The sequence below is a fragment of the Macrobrachium rosenbergii genome, chromosome 26 (assembly GCF_040412425.1).
Source record: "Macrobrachium rosenbergii isolate ZJJX-2024 chromosome 26, ASM4041242v1, whole genome shotgun sequence".
Classification (NCBI taxonomy): domain Eukaryota; kingdom Metazoa; phylum Arthropoda; class Malacostraca; order Decapoda; family Palaemonidae; genus Macrobrachium; species Macrobrachium rosenbergii.
Genome location: NC_089766.1, coordinates 49,825,519 through 49,845,243, shown reverse-complemented (window position 1 = coordinate 49,845,243; position 19,725 = coordinate 49,825,519). Strand labels below are relative to the sequence as shown.

General features: G+C 37.4%; 1 protein-coding gene across 4 annotated transcripts in view; it reads right to left on the bottom strand.

Moving 5' to 3' along the window:
- Nucleotides 1-19,725, bottom strand: part of BicD (protein bicaudal D) — an 81,032-nt gene that overhangs the window by 37,957 nt on the left and 23,350 nt on the right. For 2 of the 4 annotated variants that reach the window (XM_067128529.1, XM_067128527.1), the window contains exons 7-10: nucleotides 15,892-16,077; nucleotides 14,324-14,433; nucleotides 9,696-9,808; nucleotides 4,691-4,827 (exon numbers count right to left, since the gene is read on the bottom strand). In XM_067128529.1, the coding sequence (XP_066984630.1) occupies nucleotides 4,691-4,827; nucleotides 9,696-9,808; nucleotides 14,324-14,433; nucleotides 15,892-16,077 (546 nt within the window). The remainder of the gene's footprint in view (nucleotides 1-4,690; nucleotides 4,828-9,695; nucleotides 9,809-14,323; nucleotides 14,434-15,891; nucleotides 16,078-19,725) is intronic. The other 2 variants (XM_067128531.1, XM_067128528.1) reach the window with 1 other exon arrangement.

The window sequence follows — 19,725 nt, the reverse complement described above, 5'->3', positions numbered from 1 at the left end:
AGTCAGAACTTTCTGGATATGGATACCTGTTCATAAAGGCTTGGATGAGCCTCCTGAGATCTAGCGTCAATAGAAAAGTTTGTCTCCCTGGGGAGACTTCATGAGCCTTCAATTTACCTCAGGGAGCAATGGAACGGAAAAACGCTTCCAGGAACTCCTTCTCCTTTCAATCTCCGGACCGTATCAAGGAGGATCTAGGTGGTGGTTAGATCGAAGAAAATTAGAAAGGTCTCTCTCTTTCGATGAACCAGATACGAACTGTTGCAGACTCGTCAGAAGTAGGATAAGGGAGGAAGCGGCGTTGGGGGTAAAGAAATTTCAGGTTTGTGGAATGCGACAGAAAAGAATGGCACATCAACAGAAAGGAGTTAAAGCAATCCACCTGAGTCTCGTACTTACTTCTACCTTTCGTACAGGGACAAACAGTTCTGGTTCATTCCAGACAGCACCACAGCGTTGTCTTATATAAAGGAAACAGGGGGCACTCGTTTCTTACTCCTCAGTAGTGAGGCCTCTTTGGGCAGAAAAGCACAGATTCTGCTCTATGAGATTCATTCAGGAGCCCTCAAGCGTGAGGCGGACTCCTTGAGCAGAGCACCAGGTTCTGTCCACAGAGTGGATTTTGCAGAGTGTGCAAGTGGCTCTGTGGAGACTTTGGGGTCAACCTCTGGTAGACACCATTACATGACGAACAAGTCGGGCCAGGCTCCCAATCTTCTGCTCTCCTGTCCCGGACCAATGGCCTTCCAGACGGACCTTATGCTACTGGAGTAGTCGGTCTGGTTTACAGCCTTTGCCGTTCAAGATGTTGGAGTGCGGTGTTGAGAAATTTCAGCACCACTCCAACACCAGGATGGCGTTGATAGCCCCCTTCCTGGCCTTCAGGGATTGGTTCCCAGTTCTCATGGATCTCTTGACCGACTTCCCGAGGCCCCAAGCAAATCAGATTTGCTGGTTTGGCCCCACTAGGAATTCCACGAAAACCTGTCAAGTCTGCGGCCAACTGCGTTCAGACTATCGTCTTCTCGAAGCAAAGGATTTTTCGAAGAAAGCGGCTCAATCATCGCTGAGCCAGAAAATAATCTTACGATCAAGGTCTATGAGTCCAAGTGGAATATGTTTGCGTTCATGGTGCAAAGATCATGACATTTCCTCTTCCAGAACCTACGTTGGCCGCCCAGATTGCGGATTTTCTTTTGTTCCTCGGGAATAAGAACCTTTCTGTATCCACACTTAAAGGTTATCGTAGCATGCTGGCTACTGTTTTTCGTCACAGAGGTTTGGATATCTCTAGCCAAGATATAACGGACCTTATTAAATCCTTAAATTACCTCTAAGAGGTCAGATGCTAAAGTTGTTCCCGTGGAATCTTGATGTAGTCACCAAGTGAAGCATGTCAGAAATTTGAACCTGGTTCTAGCTTCTTTTAAGAGATCTTCTGAGAAAACCCTCTTTTTAGTTTTGTTAGCTACAGCTAAGAGAATCCAGTGAGATCCCGCCTTGGATAAAGTGAGTTCTCATTCAAAGCGCCAATTTGTTCTTTCAAACTGTTTTTATGGCCAGGCAGAGACCCCTTGTACCATTATTTCGCTCTTTTAAATTCGGAGTCTGTTGGAATTGGTAGGTAAGGAGCAGGAGAGTTCCTCTGCCAGTCAGAGCCTTGAAGTATTATTTGCGAAGGACTAAAGATATTAGGGGTCCTTCAGATTCCTTATGGTGTTCAGTCAGGAACCACCTCTTAGACCAATGTCCAAGAATGCACCATGTCCTTTTTTATTAGAATCTGATTTCTGAAGCTCCTCCAATATTTCGAGAATGATTTGAAAATGTGTATTAAAGTGAAACTCAAGTGAGCTATCTCTACTTCTCTAACATAAAAAGGAACCTCTCCCCTTCAGATATTGTAAACAATGGCCACTGGAGGAATTGTAAGATCTGTTATTTGCTTTGCATTATCTGTAAGTGAAGACAGTGTTTGTGAGTGCAGCACGTTAGGGCCCTTGTTGTATCTGTGGCACGGTAATGGGTAAAAGTGGGAGGATTAACCTACGCGTTTTTGGAGTGTGAAGGTTTTTATGGTTGTCTGTGGTGAGTGTTGGTTAGTTTTACCCACAGTTGGTTTAGTTTTTATGGTTATACTTTTTCTTTGGTGTTGGGTGACCCCTTTTGTAATTCATGATGTTTGTGCTGCGCCCTGAGCAGGGGCATGCTATTAATTATTATCCTGACCATATCCTAGGTGATGATACCCAGCAAGCAATCTGTTGACCAGGTCATTATACCCATGGTGCTCTGAGACAGCAGGTTACTGAGGCAGTAACTGTGAATCAGCTACTGTAGCAGGTGAGAACAAGAAATTTTCTGCATTATCTTGTAATATTCATCTAGCTCTTTTTGCAACTGTCATTGCCCCACACTACAAAGGTGTCAATCAGCTATATGTAACTAACAGGTAAGTTGTATGTGTTAAATGACAATTTTTATTCTAAAATATTTTAACACATACTTACCTGTGAATTACATATCTGAAAACTTACCTCCCACGAGGACAGGTAGGCAAATTATTCTGAAGCATGTTGAGATAGTTCTAGTGCGACAGAGGCAGGTAGAGCGTCACCCGATATTGAGACTGGCTGCATGCGTTTTGAAATTTTGCCGTGACGTCAAAGACTAAAGCTATATGTAACTAACAGGTAAGTATGTGTTAAACATTATTTTAGAATAAAAATGTCATTTTTTCCCAAATAACTGCAAAGGGTGAGCAAACATTTATATAGGCTACCAACTATAAAGGATTAACCAAACAACAGCTGTTACACAAGGATGAAACTCTGTGGCTAAGGCATCCCATAAAATTCAATATTTCACTCTATATCTGATACCTCACCAAATTAAAACTACACAAATCTAGTAGTAATGAACTTGCATAATCTATTTGAATGAAAGCTCAGTATATATGAGAGTAATGATAAAAATAAGTGAAAACTTTTTGTAATAAAGGAAGCCAAGCCTTGGTGTTCTACTTTACTTGGTCATACTACTCAAAAACCTTACTAAATCTAATTATAAAACTTATTTTTTGGCAGGTTGGGCCAGACTTATTACATTAAGTCCCTGGGATGTCCTCAATGAATGAATAAATTTTTCAGTAAGTGATGCCATAATATATTATTAATAAAACATGTTCCTAATGATCAAACATCCCAGTAAAAACTTGAAGGCTGTTAGGTTAATGTTTACATCACCTGAGTACTCAGAATGGACACCTAAAAATAACTAAAGAACATTCTTCATAAGTTACAACCTTTCAACAAAGACTGATTTCTGAGAGTTACCATGTGAAAATAAAAAGTTCAGTACACGATGAAAAGAGATATTGTCATAGAAAAACAAACAAAAATTCAATTCCTAAGCTTAAACAAGAGTTACCAGTTTTCAACGGTCACAATTTATCTGTATTTGTTTGAAGTCTTTTATTATAGTATTTTCAATAAAGACCTTCAAAAATCATGAAGTAGAACTGTATCCTACAGAGCTAAGTCAGAAGTACAAAATTTTGGGCAAACAAAATATATTTTTTTTAACAATACTGTCAATACTGCTCGTCTTTCTGTTCCCTTGCATCTAAGTGTATGTATATCTGCACAACTTATTTGTTATTAAATATGAAAAATGAAGGATACCAAAGCAAACAAATAAAAAGTAAAAGGCAAGAGTGTCTATGAATATGAGGAGCAATGCAAAATGTGAATTTTCATAGGTTAAGAGCACCTTGGGGACAGATAATGGAAAAGCTCCAGACTATCAAGAGTGAACAACAAGACTGCAATCACTGATGAGCTGGCAAGCATATAGGAAAAACTATAATTCAGAAGGTACTGTATAGTATAAGAAGATTGGAAAAGTAAAACAGTATTTTTAAGAATACATATAAAAAGATGGGATACACTAGTGTGAAAAGTATTAGAAATAATTCTGAAAAATGCTATGAATGTACAGTACTGGGGGTGTTGCAAGAAGAAAGGTTGTGAAAAATCATTATAATGAACAGTTATCAGACTACTTGCTAAGAGATTCATCAAATGTGACAGGATTTATAAATAAAATATGGAAAAATTTAGATGCTACACCACATACACGAGGACCTTCGGAGATTATCCAATTAAGTACCAAAAATAGGAATTGCATGGACATTAAGAAACCAGAATGTACCAAAGCCACTGATGTTACTAATGTGCATCAAAAAGCAAGCTTATGATAACCAGTTTGGAAGACAGTAGCAGGAATGTTGAGATCTTCAGATAAATGTCAGTGTCCATCATAGATTCAGCACTTGATTCATTATTAAAATAAAGAAGGAAATTACAAGAAAGTGAGGTCTCAGGGGCTGCTATAGGCATAAGACCTGGTGTGTACAGTAGAATCTGAGGAAGAGCTGCTAGAAATGTTTACGAAAAGGGAGTGGAATGGAGATGACGGAAATGAAAATTAGTCTGGTTACGCTCCCTAATAATACTGTGATAGAGTAATAAATTATGTGCAGTAATGATAACTGCTGCTGCAAGGCAAGAAGAGAGGAGTCCAAACAAGACCTGACATTCTTTATTCAGGCCATAACATTAGAAACGATACAGTACAATGAACTATAACTTCAAAACTTACCAACAAAAGACCTAAAGGTTCTACTTACAAAATCAGAGAGTGGTACGTCTGTGCGTAATTTACTCTTAAGTGCTTCCAAACGTGACGCAGCTAGAGTAGGAGACGATGGCTTCTGACCCTCCTCGTCACCTGCAGATTTCATAGGTGGTTTAGCCGATCCTTTTACTGCAACAGGTTCACAAACGTTTAATACACACAATTTCATAAAAAAAAAAAGTCACAAAAAGTGGCATTCCCTTCAACATGATGGGAAGAGATGGGCATTCTAAGAGAACTATGTCAAAGGGGAACAAACATTCACAAGCTTAAGCAAATAAAGGCTACAAGATTGCAGGAACCAGTTTAAAAAAATGATCAGGGAAATCTGTGGTGCTGGAAGGTAGTATTCCATTGCAGTTGTTCTCAATACATTCAGTATTGACGATGTAAATTATGAATTTCCAATGAAGTTTATAAATTGTAATACATGAAATTTGTTAAGGAATAATTTACCACAATAGGAATACAACCCATCACGGACAGGGAAAATCAACAAAATACAATAATTTAAGCTAACTGCTTAAGGTACAACCAACATGCAAATTTACGTCAAAAACAGTTGAAAAGGTATATGCATACCCTGTGATAATGAAAAAACTCCAATGCCCTCACACTTCAATGTAGCAAGTGAAATGGATATTAGTATATCCCATTCACCAATATGTTATGGAGGTATGCAGCAGCAGGTACAAAATGTCAGTGCAACTCCTTACAGAATGTAACTGACTACAGAACAGTGAAGTGACACAGGCAGCACTATTTGAAAGTGACATCTTTGAGACATTACATGCATGACCTACAGACTTTGCAGTTGATTAAAACATCAATGAGATATGCATAAAATGGTGCACATACATGGGCAATTGTAGCCTTTAAATTCCATTTACTGATTTTAACAATGCACAAAAGAGTAGTGATTAACACCTCTAGAATGAATTTGAAAACATTTATGATAAACTGCATTCACAATAAAAACCCATTAAATTCATGCAACTAATTCACTGAAATAGTCACTAAATCACTGATCGTGAATTAAGAGAGGACACCAAATTTTGCAATTCTTGAGTTAATATTACCTAGTGAGGCAAAGCTAAGTTTATTTACAACACTAATTTCCCTGCTTGTGATAATATATATGTATATTACATATAATATATAATATATAATATATTATATATATATATATATATATATATATATATATATATATATAATATATATTTATATATATATATAATATATATATACTTCACATATTCATTTTATTCAATACATATACATATACATATACATATACATATACATATACATATACATATACATATACATATACATTTACATATACATATACATAACATATACATATATATATATATATATATATATCAAATATATATATATATATATATATATATATATATATATGCATATATTTATATATAGGTATTATATAAAATAATCACATATATCACTTCAGTGGTATTCAGGTGGGTTTTTATTCAATCCACTGGGTTTGTCACATCCAAAGCTTATAAAACCTGTTTGCTTTATTACATGTACACACAAAAACTACAGAACGCAAGTTTTTCCATACAAAATACATAATCATATACTGTACTGCATATGGCCATATTCATGTCTCAAATCTTCCAAGGTTCACCAGTCTTATGTCTGACGAAAAATAAGTCTCTAACCATGTATTTTCGTAAATTTGAATAAACAGGTTTTGTATACCACAATCAAATACCAGGTCACTTTTGAGCAAGTTTTTCTTGGTTTACTCAAAAGGGGGTTCTTATTTTTTGAATGGGTTTGTCACAAAAAAATCCTCTATAAAAGCAAAGTTTGCTTTGTTACACCAGATATAAAACATATATATATATATATCCCTGAATCACTATTTAGGTGGGAGATTGAAATGCTGAATGCAATAAGCATTTGTATAAGCCTGTAATCTCCAATAAGGCACCTGGCAGTACCAAGTTTCTGATCACACAAAGTTTTGTACAAAGTAGGATCAAAAGTATGATGCATAAAGTAAGGCATTTGTATTGGGCAAGAGTTTAAGATTTGGTAATAGCCTCAATGCCTGATGAAGGATAAGCCTGTGAAAGAGAGCCAAGGTTTTATGACGTGGCAAAGCTGCTGGTCCTGCTGCAATCTTTGAGGAGAAGCCATGGGTCAGACATACCTTCTGCTGGTTCCCTTTCCTTCCCTTTGAAGGCTTTACATCAGAGACCATGTTCAAATAGCAATGGTAATAGGTAAGTCAAACACACAACTGGCAAGGAAGTCTCCGTGGCTAAAGACATGCATGATTTCAGTGGCTGAAGTTTCCTTCTTGAGTTTTTGATGGTGCTTCAACTGAAAAGTCTTGCAGACCCCATCAAGGATTTCAAAAAAGCAACTTCATCTTTTAAAGCTAAAGCAGTGTCTTGGTTGTCATCACCTGCATGCTAAACAAACCTAAATCAAACATTTGAAAAGCAGAAGTGCACTTTCTTGGCAGGGATTTTTAGCGCATATGACAGCTTACAGGAAGCTTAAATAATCAATGTAGATGGCTGGAGATCAGTAGGTTTCATCAGGGTGATGAAGTCTACTGTCTCTCATCTTCCTTCCTGACAAGACTGAAAAAATTGAATGTGAAGATGTCAAAGTGATACAGGAAACTACACGACAACCTCTTCTCCACTATGGATGAAGACCATGACCGAAGCACAGAGGTGGTTGACTGTTTTGTAACTGGTGACCCATGTCAAGGATGACTATATATCAACTGCTGATGTTACAATTCTTCAGACACATGTCAGAGGTGGAAGGAGGTCAGTAGTGTTCATTTATGGACCTAATAGTCCCCCCACTGCCATGTCCACTTGCCATCTGGACTGCAGGATGAGCCACAAGTCAGGGTCATGGCTGAAGCAGATCATTTGGTGTAACTTTAGATAAAGACAACTTGGGCAAAGCATTCCAATCCCCGAGGATCCCTAAGTGGCTAAGGATGGCTTTACATCAAAACACAAACTGATGTCAAGAAGCCAGAAGGCAAATGTCAGCAACTCAGGACAGGGAGAAGAGAGTCCTTCTACTACAGCAGAAGCATGGATGTAGGAACAGGTGTCAAAATATCAAGAAAAGCTATCTTGGTCAGTACAGCAGCCCATCATTCGTGTGGCAGGTACTACTGAGTTACAGGTAGTGCAAGAGAGGCTGTCAATGAAGAGGTACAGCAGAGAAGTCACATTTATCCTCAGTCTCTCACTGAAACCATACATGATTAAGATACCAACAGTCATGTTCATATCTGGCAGGCCTATCAATGTACAAGACAGATGTATAACAGGCATGGCTGATAGCAAGCAAGGCAAGTGAGAAATGGGCATTAAAAGCAATGGGCTGATATATGGAGGTACAAGCACAGTTCTAAGACTAGGCTGTGACATGTCCAAGGATGACCATCCCAATGAAATGGCTAGAAACAAAACTACTCAATTGCCAATCTGGCAAACAAGACTGAAGTTGAGGAGGCAGACACACCAATTGCTGCACTCTTTGACCATCTTGCCTTGTATATTTTCTCTGAATGTGATAACACCTAACTGGTTTGGGGACCATTCACAAAGCATCTCTCACAAGAGAAGAGCCAAACACACCTGGCTGCAACAGCTGCTGCAAAGGAGACATGGATTTCTGTCAATGGATGAAGTGAATGAATGACAGGCTTACTTGGAAAACCTTTGACAAGCATGTTGAGGACTAACACAAAACAATGTGGACACAACATTAAACACAAAATCATACTATTATTTAACTACACCAGTGCAACTGGATAAGTCAACAATAAACAAGCCCTACCAAAAATCATCATAAAACACCAATAAACTGTAGAAGCTACTGGTGGCAGAAAGAATAACCTCAATGCACACAGTAAATATTTTAAACTGAGCACAAGAACGAGGGAAAAAATACCTTACCTAGGGATAATGAAGCAGACTATTAATGTTAGAAAAAAAAAAAAACAGAAAAATGCACAAGTCATAAAGAATGCATGATATAAATACAATATCAAGTATCAAAAAATCCCTAAATATCAAAAATCTGCAAGAAATGAGCATAGAAGCAAACAAGAAACAGAACTTGCCTCCATACTCACTGGAGAATAATTCTCTAGTTGATTACCAGAAAGATTCAACTTGTATAACTTACAGAACAAAATAAAAATATTGGAAAAGGGTGAAATTAAAAACACAGAACTACTAACTGGAATGATGCAAACATAATAAAAACAAATTCTCAGGGTAATCAAAATGTTGATTACTCAGCAACTGGAAAATACCTATACAATACTGAAACCCATCATAGTGCTCTAAACTGGAAATAGACTGAAACAGACGATGACAGAGAAAAATTCTAAATCAATTAGTAATAAATACTGGTAACTCCATCCTTTGCTTAGTGAACACCAGGGAAGGCAGTAGACAGAGATGTTAATAGCACTGAAAGCTCATAAAAAGTGAAGTATATGAATGACATACCAGAGAATTCCAATGATGCTTGTATGGTGAGATTACCTTCTTCAGTCTTAACATACAAAACTCCAATTCATGACTCTGGGAACTTTCGAGACGTAAATACAGTCACATATATGGTAAACAGGGTTGAGATAACAGAACTTTTGTACTGTAAATTTGTTATAAAAGCTCAAAATCAACATTGCCATAAAAAAAGTCTTTCTAGCAACATACATGGGACTTTGAAAAGTCAAGGTAACCAAAGCCTACCACAATACATAAGCAGCTGAGAACCAACATCTTTTGCTCTATTTCCGTTTATTTCTTCCGTTTATATAAGAGGATAAAGAAAATAAAGACTCAAGAATTAAAAGGGTTCTACTATCGCCAACATTACAGACAGAGGGGGTGTCACACTCGAAAGCAAACCTTAGTGATATTACATAAAGATAAGCAACAAAGGTTGAAAATGTACTTTACCTTTATCAGTTGCATGGCCCTGCTTACTGTGATCTAGAAGAACCCGAGAGGGCGTTTCACCATTGACAGTGCACACGTGATGGTAAAGCTGTGCTAGCTCCTCACTTATATTTCTGAAAGCCAATTCATTATTTCAGTTAATGCAGAATACTTCACTGGTATATTTTCAGTGGAGCACAATATCGACAGTATCATTGTATTACAAAGAAAATGAATGAACAATTAAAATCATGAAATTGATATCACATTTGGTACCATATTGTAGAAGTATATGTGATGGATAAGTACAAAACATTCACACACACATTGGTTTGTAAATTTCTTGGAAAATAAAAGCATAAACTGTACTGATAAAAAGCCTATAATTTCAAACCCAACAATGGGTACATCAATGTCACAGCTTAATTAAAGAAATCCTTCAGGTTAGCATGACTCTTGGTAACAAGGTAATTCACTGGTGGAGGTGGGGGTATAACCCTCACTCAACCAACTTCACCATTCTCTTTTTCCTTTGGGTGCAGGGACAGACTGGGGTAGTTAAGGTGGGTTCAACTTACATACAAAGCTCTAGTTTGTATGCCCAAGGAAAATACAAAATATTAAAATTTGTTATTGTTTCTATGAGGATAATACCACTGCCTTTTCTATATAGCAGACTTATCCCTCAGGAGGAGGGTAGTCCTTACCAGTGTCTGGGGTCAGATTCCACCTGGAAATGTCATGCTATCAGTTGTGTTGTTGAGCAACCACCACAGATCCCATGAGAAAGTATCCAAGGACTTGTGGGTGACACCCCTCAGCCAGAATGAGGTAAAGATAGTCTAGCTATGCAAGACCCCTGCCCTAATTATCTGAAACACTAAGAAGTTTTTCAGAAGGGCAAGACTGTCCCATGTCCCTGACTTCACGTGCTCTCAAGCGAGAGAAGAGGCCAGTGTCCTCCAGAAAGTATTTGTAGGTCCATTTGATAACCTCATAAAGCCAGAAAGAAAGGGTGTTCCTGGACACCTTCTTATGCCTACCTGCACTAAAGAAACACATCCAAAACTTTGGCCTAAAAGACTGGGCTCTTTAGAGATAGTGCTCACGGCATGGACTGAGTACAACAGCATCTCATCTGAGTTTCTTAACAATAAAGTCCCAAAAGGAGGGATTCAAGAAACTCTCAAACCTTTGTCCAGAACTGACAGGTTCCAAGTCCTTGTCACAAATTCCTGAACAAAAGAGAAAGAGTGTGATGGCTGTGCAACAGATGATTTGTGTGCATTAATGTATTAACAATTTTAAAAATTTAACTGTCAAAATTTTTTATTTTCATGTCCTTGTTCTCACTTCTGATAATATCTATTGGGGGGACTTTCTCATTGCAGGTCTGATGTGGTGAGAGGGTCACCCTGATGACATGTTTGGTTGAATGTACTCAGTATAAACTGTAGAGACTGAACAGGTGCAGTAAGTACCCAACAAGAAATTAATAAGACAAATTAGAATTATGGTTTATGAAAGAATGCCATATAGTGCCATTTATGCTAGTGTTCTTCATAAAGAAAAGTTAAAGTATCACAATGAGACCCAAACTTTACTGGTAACAGGCAAGATTGCCTTATGGAGTGCACAAAGTTGTGATTCTCTCTCGAAAACTGAATGCAGTGTGTTACATTGTGATTAACTAGAGGCTTAACTTGAAGCACTGTGCATGTTTTAAAGCAAGACATTCTTGGTAACTTTACAGATTCAGAGAATACTAATTAATTTGATTCTGATATGCATTGTTTATATTGTGACCTATTCATATTACTAAAGCAGTTGTCATAAGACTGTTTTAAATATAATCTGTAAAGAAATTATCTTTAGTAGGCTAGTGGAAGTATGCTGATCCTCATAAATTAAATTAAATAGAAGGGGAATTGAGTGATTGTATTCTTATGTAGGTTAGTTACTGGTTAGGCAGGTTTGTTAGGAAAGTATTGTCTGCAGGAATTCAGAGCTAACCTGTACTGACTGCAAAATTTTAAAAATAAAACTAATCCTAAATAAATCTTCAGGTTAAGTAGTGGTTGTTTGATATACTCCCAAAGATTGTTGAAATGAACTACTGCTCTTACTCCACACCTTTCAAATTAGATAAAAAAAAAAAAAAAAAAAAAGTACTTTGGGGAATAACCCTCCAAGAAGGGAAGATCGAGTAGAAGGGGGAAGGTAGATGGCGATCAGGGGCAAACACGAACTAGAAGGATTTGGTGGCATTGCCTCGGGAGTGTTACTTCCAGAAAAACCTATGAATACTTCATGTTCTTATTTCTCCTCTTTATATACTTCTCCCACTGAGGAGAGGACCAAGAAATGCATGCACTACAGGGCAGGGATCAAATACAATCCCTGCCTCAACAGAAAGAAAACTCATGTAAATCCACCTACAAGGGAGACACAAAGCAAGCAACTACATGGTACCCACGGTCCCCTGCCCTGGCACTGACCATGTTCTTTCTCCATCTTGAGAAAAAATCAGAACAAAGGACACAATCATACATAAAAGCACTGCACACACAAAAAAAAAAAAAAAAAAAAAAAAAAAAAAAAAAAAACAGCAAAAAAAAAACCAAGGGTAGCAAGTTACTCAACCAAACTCCAAATACAAAGAGTCCACAGTGAGGAGAAAGAAAGCAGAAGCATCTCCTCAGGACAGCAGCTGAAGAAAAAGTGAGCTGTGAGGCTGGGTGACTGAGGAGTATGGCCCCCTCTCACTTCCCCTCCCCCCCTCTTCGCCAGTTAACTGCCTTGTTACCAAGCCTCAACAACCAATCCAGTTTGCACCAAAGGATACTCATTTCTGTAAAAGATGGCTGTATCCTAATGGGAACAAATTAAGTTTATAATAAAGCCTTGGCTCCTCAGTTGGTAGCACTCCCATAAATTCTTTAGTTTCGGGGTATGTCCACCAACAACTTTATTTACAGTTTTAGTTAAGCACAGCTATTTTTCTTGGGATACTTACCATGCTTAGGGTCAAGGTCCAATGATTTTGCAACTAATGACTTTGCACAGCCAAGAAATCTATGACTATATACATCATTTCAATTATTTTGAAATAAAGTGTAAAGAAAATATGTTGATAGGTCGTTTGGCAAAAATTTCTTTTTTGTGTTTCTTTAAGAAGGAACAAATGTAAGGCCATTTTCACTTTCCTGCAAAGGATTATGCAACAGAAAATAAAGCCAAGTGGACTCAGCACTGACAAATAAGTCAGAAAACCTCAAGACTTCTAAATTGGCATACCATTTATAAACATACAGAGGTAACATACACATGAAGTGAAATATCTGACGACTGGTTAATGATGGAAACAGCAATTTTAACTGTAGAGATGGTAACTATATGAGTTCTGCTATCACTGCTGTATTATCAACTTTAGATTTCAAAAATGTTTAGTTCTTTATAATAAATATTTAAAACAATTGTTTACCAAGACCGCTGAACCTAAAATCTCTGCTCTAACAGGGCTGGTTCATAAGGAGCAAGATTAATCAGATTTCATCAGATGAATTAGATTTTATCTAACAAATTACATGCTCACAGAAACTTTTTTCATGGATAAACTGAAACTGTCAAATTTAAAATTTTATTCTGCACTTGGATACACTGAAAATTTCTATTCAATCATTATAATGAACTTTGTGATGCTACATAATCATTCAAGAGAACTGTCAGATTTGATCTAGTCATACTTCATGTAGCCTAGGCTGCTTTATTTGTCCCTTCATTTTCTTTAATAACCAAATGAGCATGAATCCTGCATAACTCAATGTTTAATAACCAAATGAGCATGAATCCTGCATAACTCAATGTTTAAGTCAGCTTCACAAAATTTGTGAAAGGAAGCCAAGCTTGGCTAGGAAATTTTTGGGATGGTGATATTTATTTGATTTTAAGAGCACCTCCATATGGTTAAAAATTAGAGTTGTATCTGGTAATAATATAGGCAGCAAGGAAGCTAGAACCAAAGACACACCATACAATCCATAAATGCAGTGCCATCTAAAACGTGCCTGTCATCAAAAAATACTCTTTTATGAAAGAACACTTTAACAATCTGGACAGTGAATAAGATTACACCACTGTGTTGAGACAACCCAGCTACATTATGTAATTAAAACTGAATTTTTCTATCTGGAGATATTGCTGCTATCCCCACACCAGTAGGAGATTTGGCCATCTGTGCACACTGCACAGTCAACTTTTCACCTATGCATGCACGTATGGTGTTCTTGTGTTTAAATGTAATTTTCTGATATTATGGAAAAAGGAACTTGTTTGAATTTTATGCATCATCAAAGGACAAGGAAATTCTATTATTAGTAGGATGGTTACATAAAATTTCAATAAAGCTGACTGAAGAAAGTGTGGGTCACCATATATTTATATAAAAAAATACTTCATGTAAACAAAATTTACCAAAATGAAGAAATCTCAGATTAAAACTTTAATGCAATTTTTCAAAAAAAATATGAGCACACAAAACATTTAAAAAACCAAGATGACAATGTCAGTCTTCAACAAGATAACTTTCAACAATTTCTGAGAGAGAGAGAGAGAGAGAGAGAGAGAGAGAGAGAGAGAACAATACTAACCCTAAGTCATTCTGTGTAATAAATAGAGATCCTTCACGGCTATTCATCATCTGACTGAGGATGTTGGTGTCGTTGGCAAGGTCAAGGCACTTTTGTTCTGCATCCACCAACTGAAAATACAGAGAAACTATCATGAAATGAGAGGAAATTTTAATATCTTGCTAAACACAAACGAACAGAATAAAAATCAATTAAAAACGAGAGAACACTGTAGGGAGAGGTATACAAATGAATGCCTTCAGCAGTATATGTGAAAAAATTTATCAAGCTGAAATCCTTAATGCTAAAGAATTCAGCTTGAACAAAACATGGGAACAGTCTTATAAACAAAGTAATGGAAGTGCTGGTTTACTAGTATCTGAAGAGAATGTAGGAAGAGGTTCCGTTACAGGAAAAATTATTTGTGACTGCATTATTTATTACAAGCACTAAATGAAAAAATTATCCTATAACAAGATAAAAGAGATTTCCTTAAACATTTACTTCATCTAACAATAAATATACAATGAAAAACTAAATCCATAGTAACAAGGCGTTTAACATTCTGATATACAGCAACATCATATGAACAATACTGAAACAAAAGAATAATTTCTTGGTTATAAAATAGTTTCATGAAGTCACTCAAGTTACGTTGCTGGGATTTAGTACAGCTCACCCCTTAAATTTTATCACTGAATAAGAATTGAGAATGATACAACGGAAGTTAAAGAAGTTTAGACAATTTCTCTTGTATTTCCTCTCAACTACATTTATTGTTAATAAGTAACAATATACATAAAGGAGGCTATGGAAGTAAAATATAAAATAAGTAGCATAAACTATTAAATGAAACATGAAATAATTATGTACACTACATTACAGTAACTATACAGGAGGCTATTAAGATATAACAACAACTGGTAATATCTATAAAGGAAATCATATGAGTAGGGAGTATAATAAGTAGCAAAAACCTTCTGTATATGAAGATATGGAAATAACTGCAAATGACAATGATGGCATAAGAAGAGAGAAAGGAAGTATGGCAAATGGTATGCCAGGATTCATTTATCAGGAAGGACACAATATGGCTAAATTGTTCAAATAAATTGTGGTATCAAGGTGTACAGTTGTAACAGATTTAAACCGTGGGTTGCAAGCCATAGCTTTGGCTCTCCTGACTATAAACATTATCTGAAAAGGGCTTTTATCCGCACAAAACTCAGGAGTTTTTAATTCAACCTCTGCTTTTACCATTTTCTATAATACACCGTCATGATTACTTCACAGAAAACAGTAAGTACCAGGGATGTGGCATTTTTAGTAGAGAAATGCTAAAGAAGAAAATGTGTTTTTACTATTAATTGTGCACCCCACAGGGAATATGACACTAAAATGGAAGGGATTTGGAAGATATAATAATAAAAAACACAGTATAAAACAAAGCACTGGTCAAAAGTTACTTTTTAAGTAGAAATTATGGGAATGATCTCACAATTCTGCTACCCTGCGTGACAACACACTTGGCAAGTTAAATGGACTATGGTCAACATTTAACAGTAAGACATGTAGATAATATTGCTTACCCTAGAACGGAGTGTTGCGACTTCATTCCTTAGCGTTTGGACTGCATCGCTTGCTCCACCACCTTCGCTATTTTGAATGTCGGCTAAAACTTTTTTGAGATCGACAATTTCCTTGCTTGCTAACTGATACCTTGACTTTTGCTTTTCTAAGAAGCTTACCAACTTAGCAGCATCTTCTGAATTCATCTGGAAATATTAAAATAATTAGGAAGATCCACTTACTCTAAATGGAAAAACACCATAGTAAAAAAAGCTGCAGTTCATGAAATTAATTCTTTACTGTCAAATTTAACTGTATTATGGTACTCCAATACATAAGATCAAAACAATCTAAGAAAAATAAAATGTGAAGAAATTATTCAAAATCTGTTGTTACAATGCACGATGGTATGACATACAACTGGAGAGAATAGAATATAGAATTTAGGCTAAAGGCCATGCGCTGGGACCTATGAGAGGGAAATTGACAATAAGGTCAAAAGGTGTACCAGGACAAAAACCTCACAGTTGCACTATGAAACAATTGTTAGAGAGGGTTGAAAATCAGATGGAAGAGAGAGAATATGATTGGAGGTACAGTAACAGGAATTAATGAGGTTGCAGCTAGGGGCAGAAGGGATGCTGCAAAGACCCTTCAATAATGCCTACGGTGCACCTCAGGAGGTGCACTGACAGCATTAACCCCCTCTGGTGTACAACTGAGAGAGAGAGAGAGAGAGAGAGAGAGAGAGAGAGAGAGAGAGAGAGAGAGAGAGAGAGAGAGAGAGAGAGAGAGAGACTAGACCAAACATTTAAATGTAATTATTATGACTTAACAGCAATTATAACTCATGGCAAAAAAATATACAGTAGTGCTTTTTGGACAAATAAAACTTTTTTTTTCATACAAACCCAAGCAAGTTTTGGGAAAGGATGAAAGCAATAACATCATGGTTAACAGGTTTGTATGTAAAACATGTTTTGTCTATAAATAAACTGTTTGTTCTTAACAGCCACAACAATCTTGGTATGTCTAAAGACCAATTCAGGCAGGAAGATGAAGCAACATTGCTCTAGTAGCACTAGCATGGTTTGTTTGAGAAATGAAGATAAGAGGATTACTGGTCAAACTCCAAAAGCCACGAAGGATGGGCATAAGTGCAATTGAGTTGGGACTGAGGGTATCCCATACAAAGGGCAAAAAGGGTAAACCATGACCAGCAACCAGTAGGTGAAGCCACTGCTGAACTGAGCTCTTACTGAGCACTTGAGGTGTGATAATAGATAATCATGAGTTACCAAACCTACTAGAAGGACATGGTAGATGACAATACAAGGCTGGGAGGGAGAAGCTGCAGAGAAAATCCGCACAAAACTCTTCCAAGGGCACATAACCCACCTTAATGATCACCCCCAAAGAGAAAACAGTGAAATAATTTAACTGAATCTTTCAGGTGGAACCTGGTAATGTGGAGTGGCACCTCATGTCCATAAATGAAGAATAGCAATAACATTCCAGTTACATTTGAATGCAACACACCTTATGACCTTTCACTTTCAATTAGGCTACATCAAACAAAGAACTCTGACCAGCTATCCCAGTAAAGGTTAAATGTTGAAGCCCTGCAGGGTGTAATGATTGCTTCAGCTGCTGCAACCTCCGAAAGCCTTCCCACCCCTTTTTCCCCCCCTCCTCCCCTAAACATTTGTGTGTGAAGTTGCAGGGACACCTGAAAATCACCCTGGAAAGAAGACTGCTTAAGAAACTTGTCCCACTTGGGAAGGATGCATGGGCACACTGGGATAAGCTCCCAACAGTCAATGAACCCTTCCTGCTGGGCACAAAGAGGGTAAATGGGAATCACTTTATTGGACAAAGGTATCTGTTATTTGACCAGAACCTTGCTTAAAATGCTAAAATGTAAGAATGCTTATACCTCTATGCCATCAAAAACCTGCAACATGCATCAAACAGACAGGGAGATCCTAGATATGTCTTAAGTCCCTAATTCTCTACGTAAAGGTATGGACACAATGCCCTGATGGAGAAGAGATAATTTTCATTGACTTGGGTCTGACTCATCAGTGAGAGAGTGGTAAAAAGTATGAAGCTAGGTATGGAATATAAAATTTAGGCCAAAGACCAAGTGCTGAGACCTATAAGGCCATTCAGCACTGAAACGGAAAGAGAGAATAAAATGTTTTAAAGGTGCAACAAGAAGATAACCTCGCAGTTGCACTATGAAGCAGTTGTTAGGAAAGGGTGGAAAGTAAGACAGTAAAGTATATGAATGGAGGTACAGTAAAAGGAACAAAAAGGGGTGCAGCTGTGGGCAAAAGGGGCACTGCAAAGAACCCACAAGCAATGCCACAGTGCACATCATAAGGTGCAATGACAGCACAACCCCTGCAAAGAGGTATGAGGTTAGGGTCTTTGCAATAAATCCAGTAGCAAAAGAAAAGAACAGACATTCAGTCTTCTAAGCAAGTGGCCTTCCTCAACAATGTATAAAACTTATAGCTCACTTCTAGTGCAATAAGACCTAATTCAACAATGTACAAGCCCTTTGTTAGCCGACTCGGTTGAGCTTCAGACTGTCACTCGATGGGCCGGAATTCAATTCGCGCCGGCTGATGAAGAGTTAGAGGAATTTATTTCTGGCGATAGAAATTCATTTTTCGCTATAATGTGGTTCGATTCACAATAATCTGAAGTCCCGTTGCTAAGTAACCAGTTGGTTCTTAGCCACGTAAAATAAGTCTAATCCTTCGGGCCAGCCCTAGGAGAGCTGTTAATCAGCTCAGTGGTCTGGTAAAACTAATATGTAAATAATAATAATCAACAATGTACAAAACTTACAAGTCGCTGCTACCAGGAACACACAAAGAAGAATATGGTGTTCATCACAAGATTAAGTGGTGTCTTGTTCTCAAGTCTCAGAGTTTTTTGTGAGACTTTTTCAGCATTAACTAAGATGTCTTACCTCCACTTTAGAATAAGACTTGGCATAGCGTTCCCAAAAACTCTTCTACTGATACTAATAGACCACTCATCAAAAGAAATAGGAGGACATGATTATCTGAGGAACAGTGGCCTGAACACATCCAATGCATTTTCCAATGCAACAATTACAAGATTTCCATTTTGTTGCCTCCTCTTCTTCCTCCTCCTCGAAGTGAAATTCGTCAGTCTGTACTAAGGTCAATCAAGTATTGTAGTTTACCATTTAATCACTCAAACCCATTACAAGGAGCAGCAAGCCTTCATACCTGCCAGGATAGGGCCCTTGCACAACTACTGCCATATTTCAAAGATATGCAGGCCTCTACAACAATGCAGTTAGTGCAAAAAAACACAACAATTTCCAGGTTGGCCTAGCAGAGTTAACTGCTGATAGTTGTGGTGTAGAGTTCTTACAGAAGTGAGTGCCCATTCCTGGAGACCACAAAAATCCTGACTGTTAAAACAACTGCATCATTCTGAACTTTACCACTAAGGCCGAACACACCATGGACTCCACAGATTTTGGGCTGCCCTGTAGGAGGCTCTCACACCTACAGCAGTGATAAGTGCCTTACAAAATTCTTGAGAATTTATGAACACTTTGTGACATGTACACACAGATAGCTAAAATTTAATAGAATTGCAGTTCCCAGATTGCACTGGTGATTTAACAGAATGAAGATGGATGAATGGATGGATAGATCTGAACGATGTACTTAACACTGGAATCCATGCATCAGCCCTAAAAGATAATTCTGCCCTTCTTCCCTTCAACTGGGAACAGATGGACTGAGAAGGGTTGGAGGCATCTCATCCTATTGAAAATTATTTCTTACATTCTATGGTAAAAG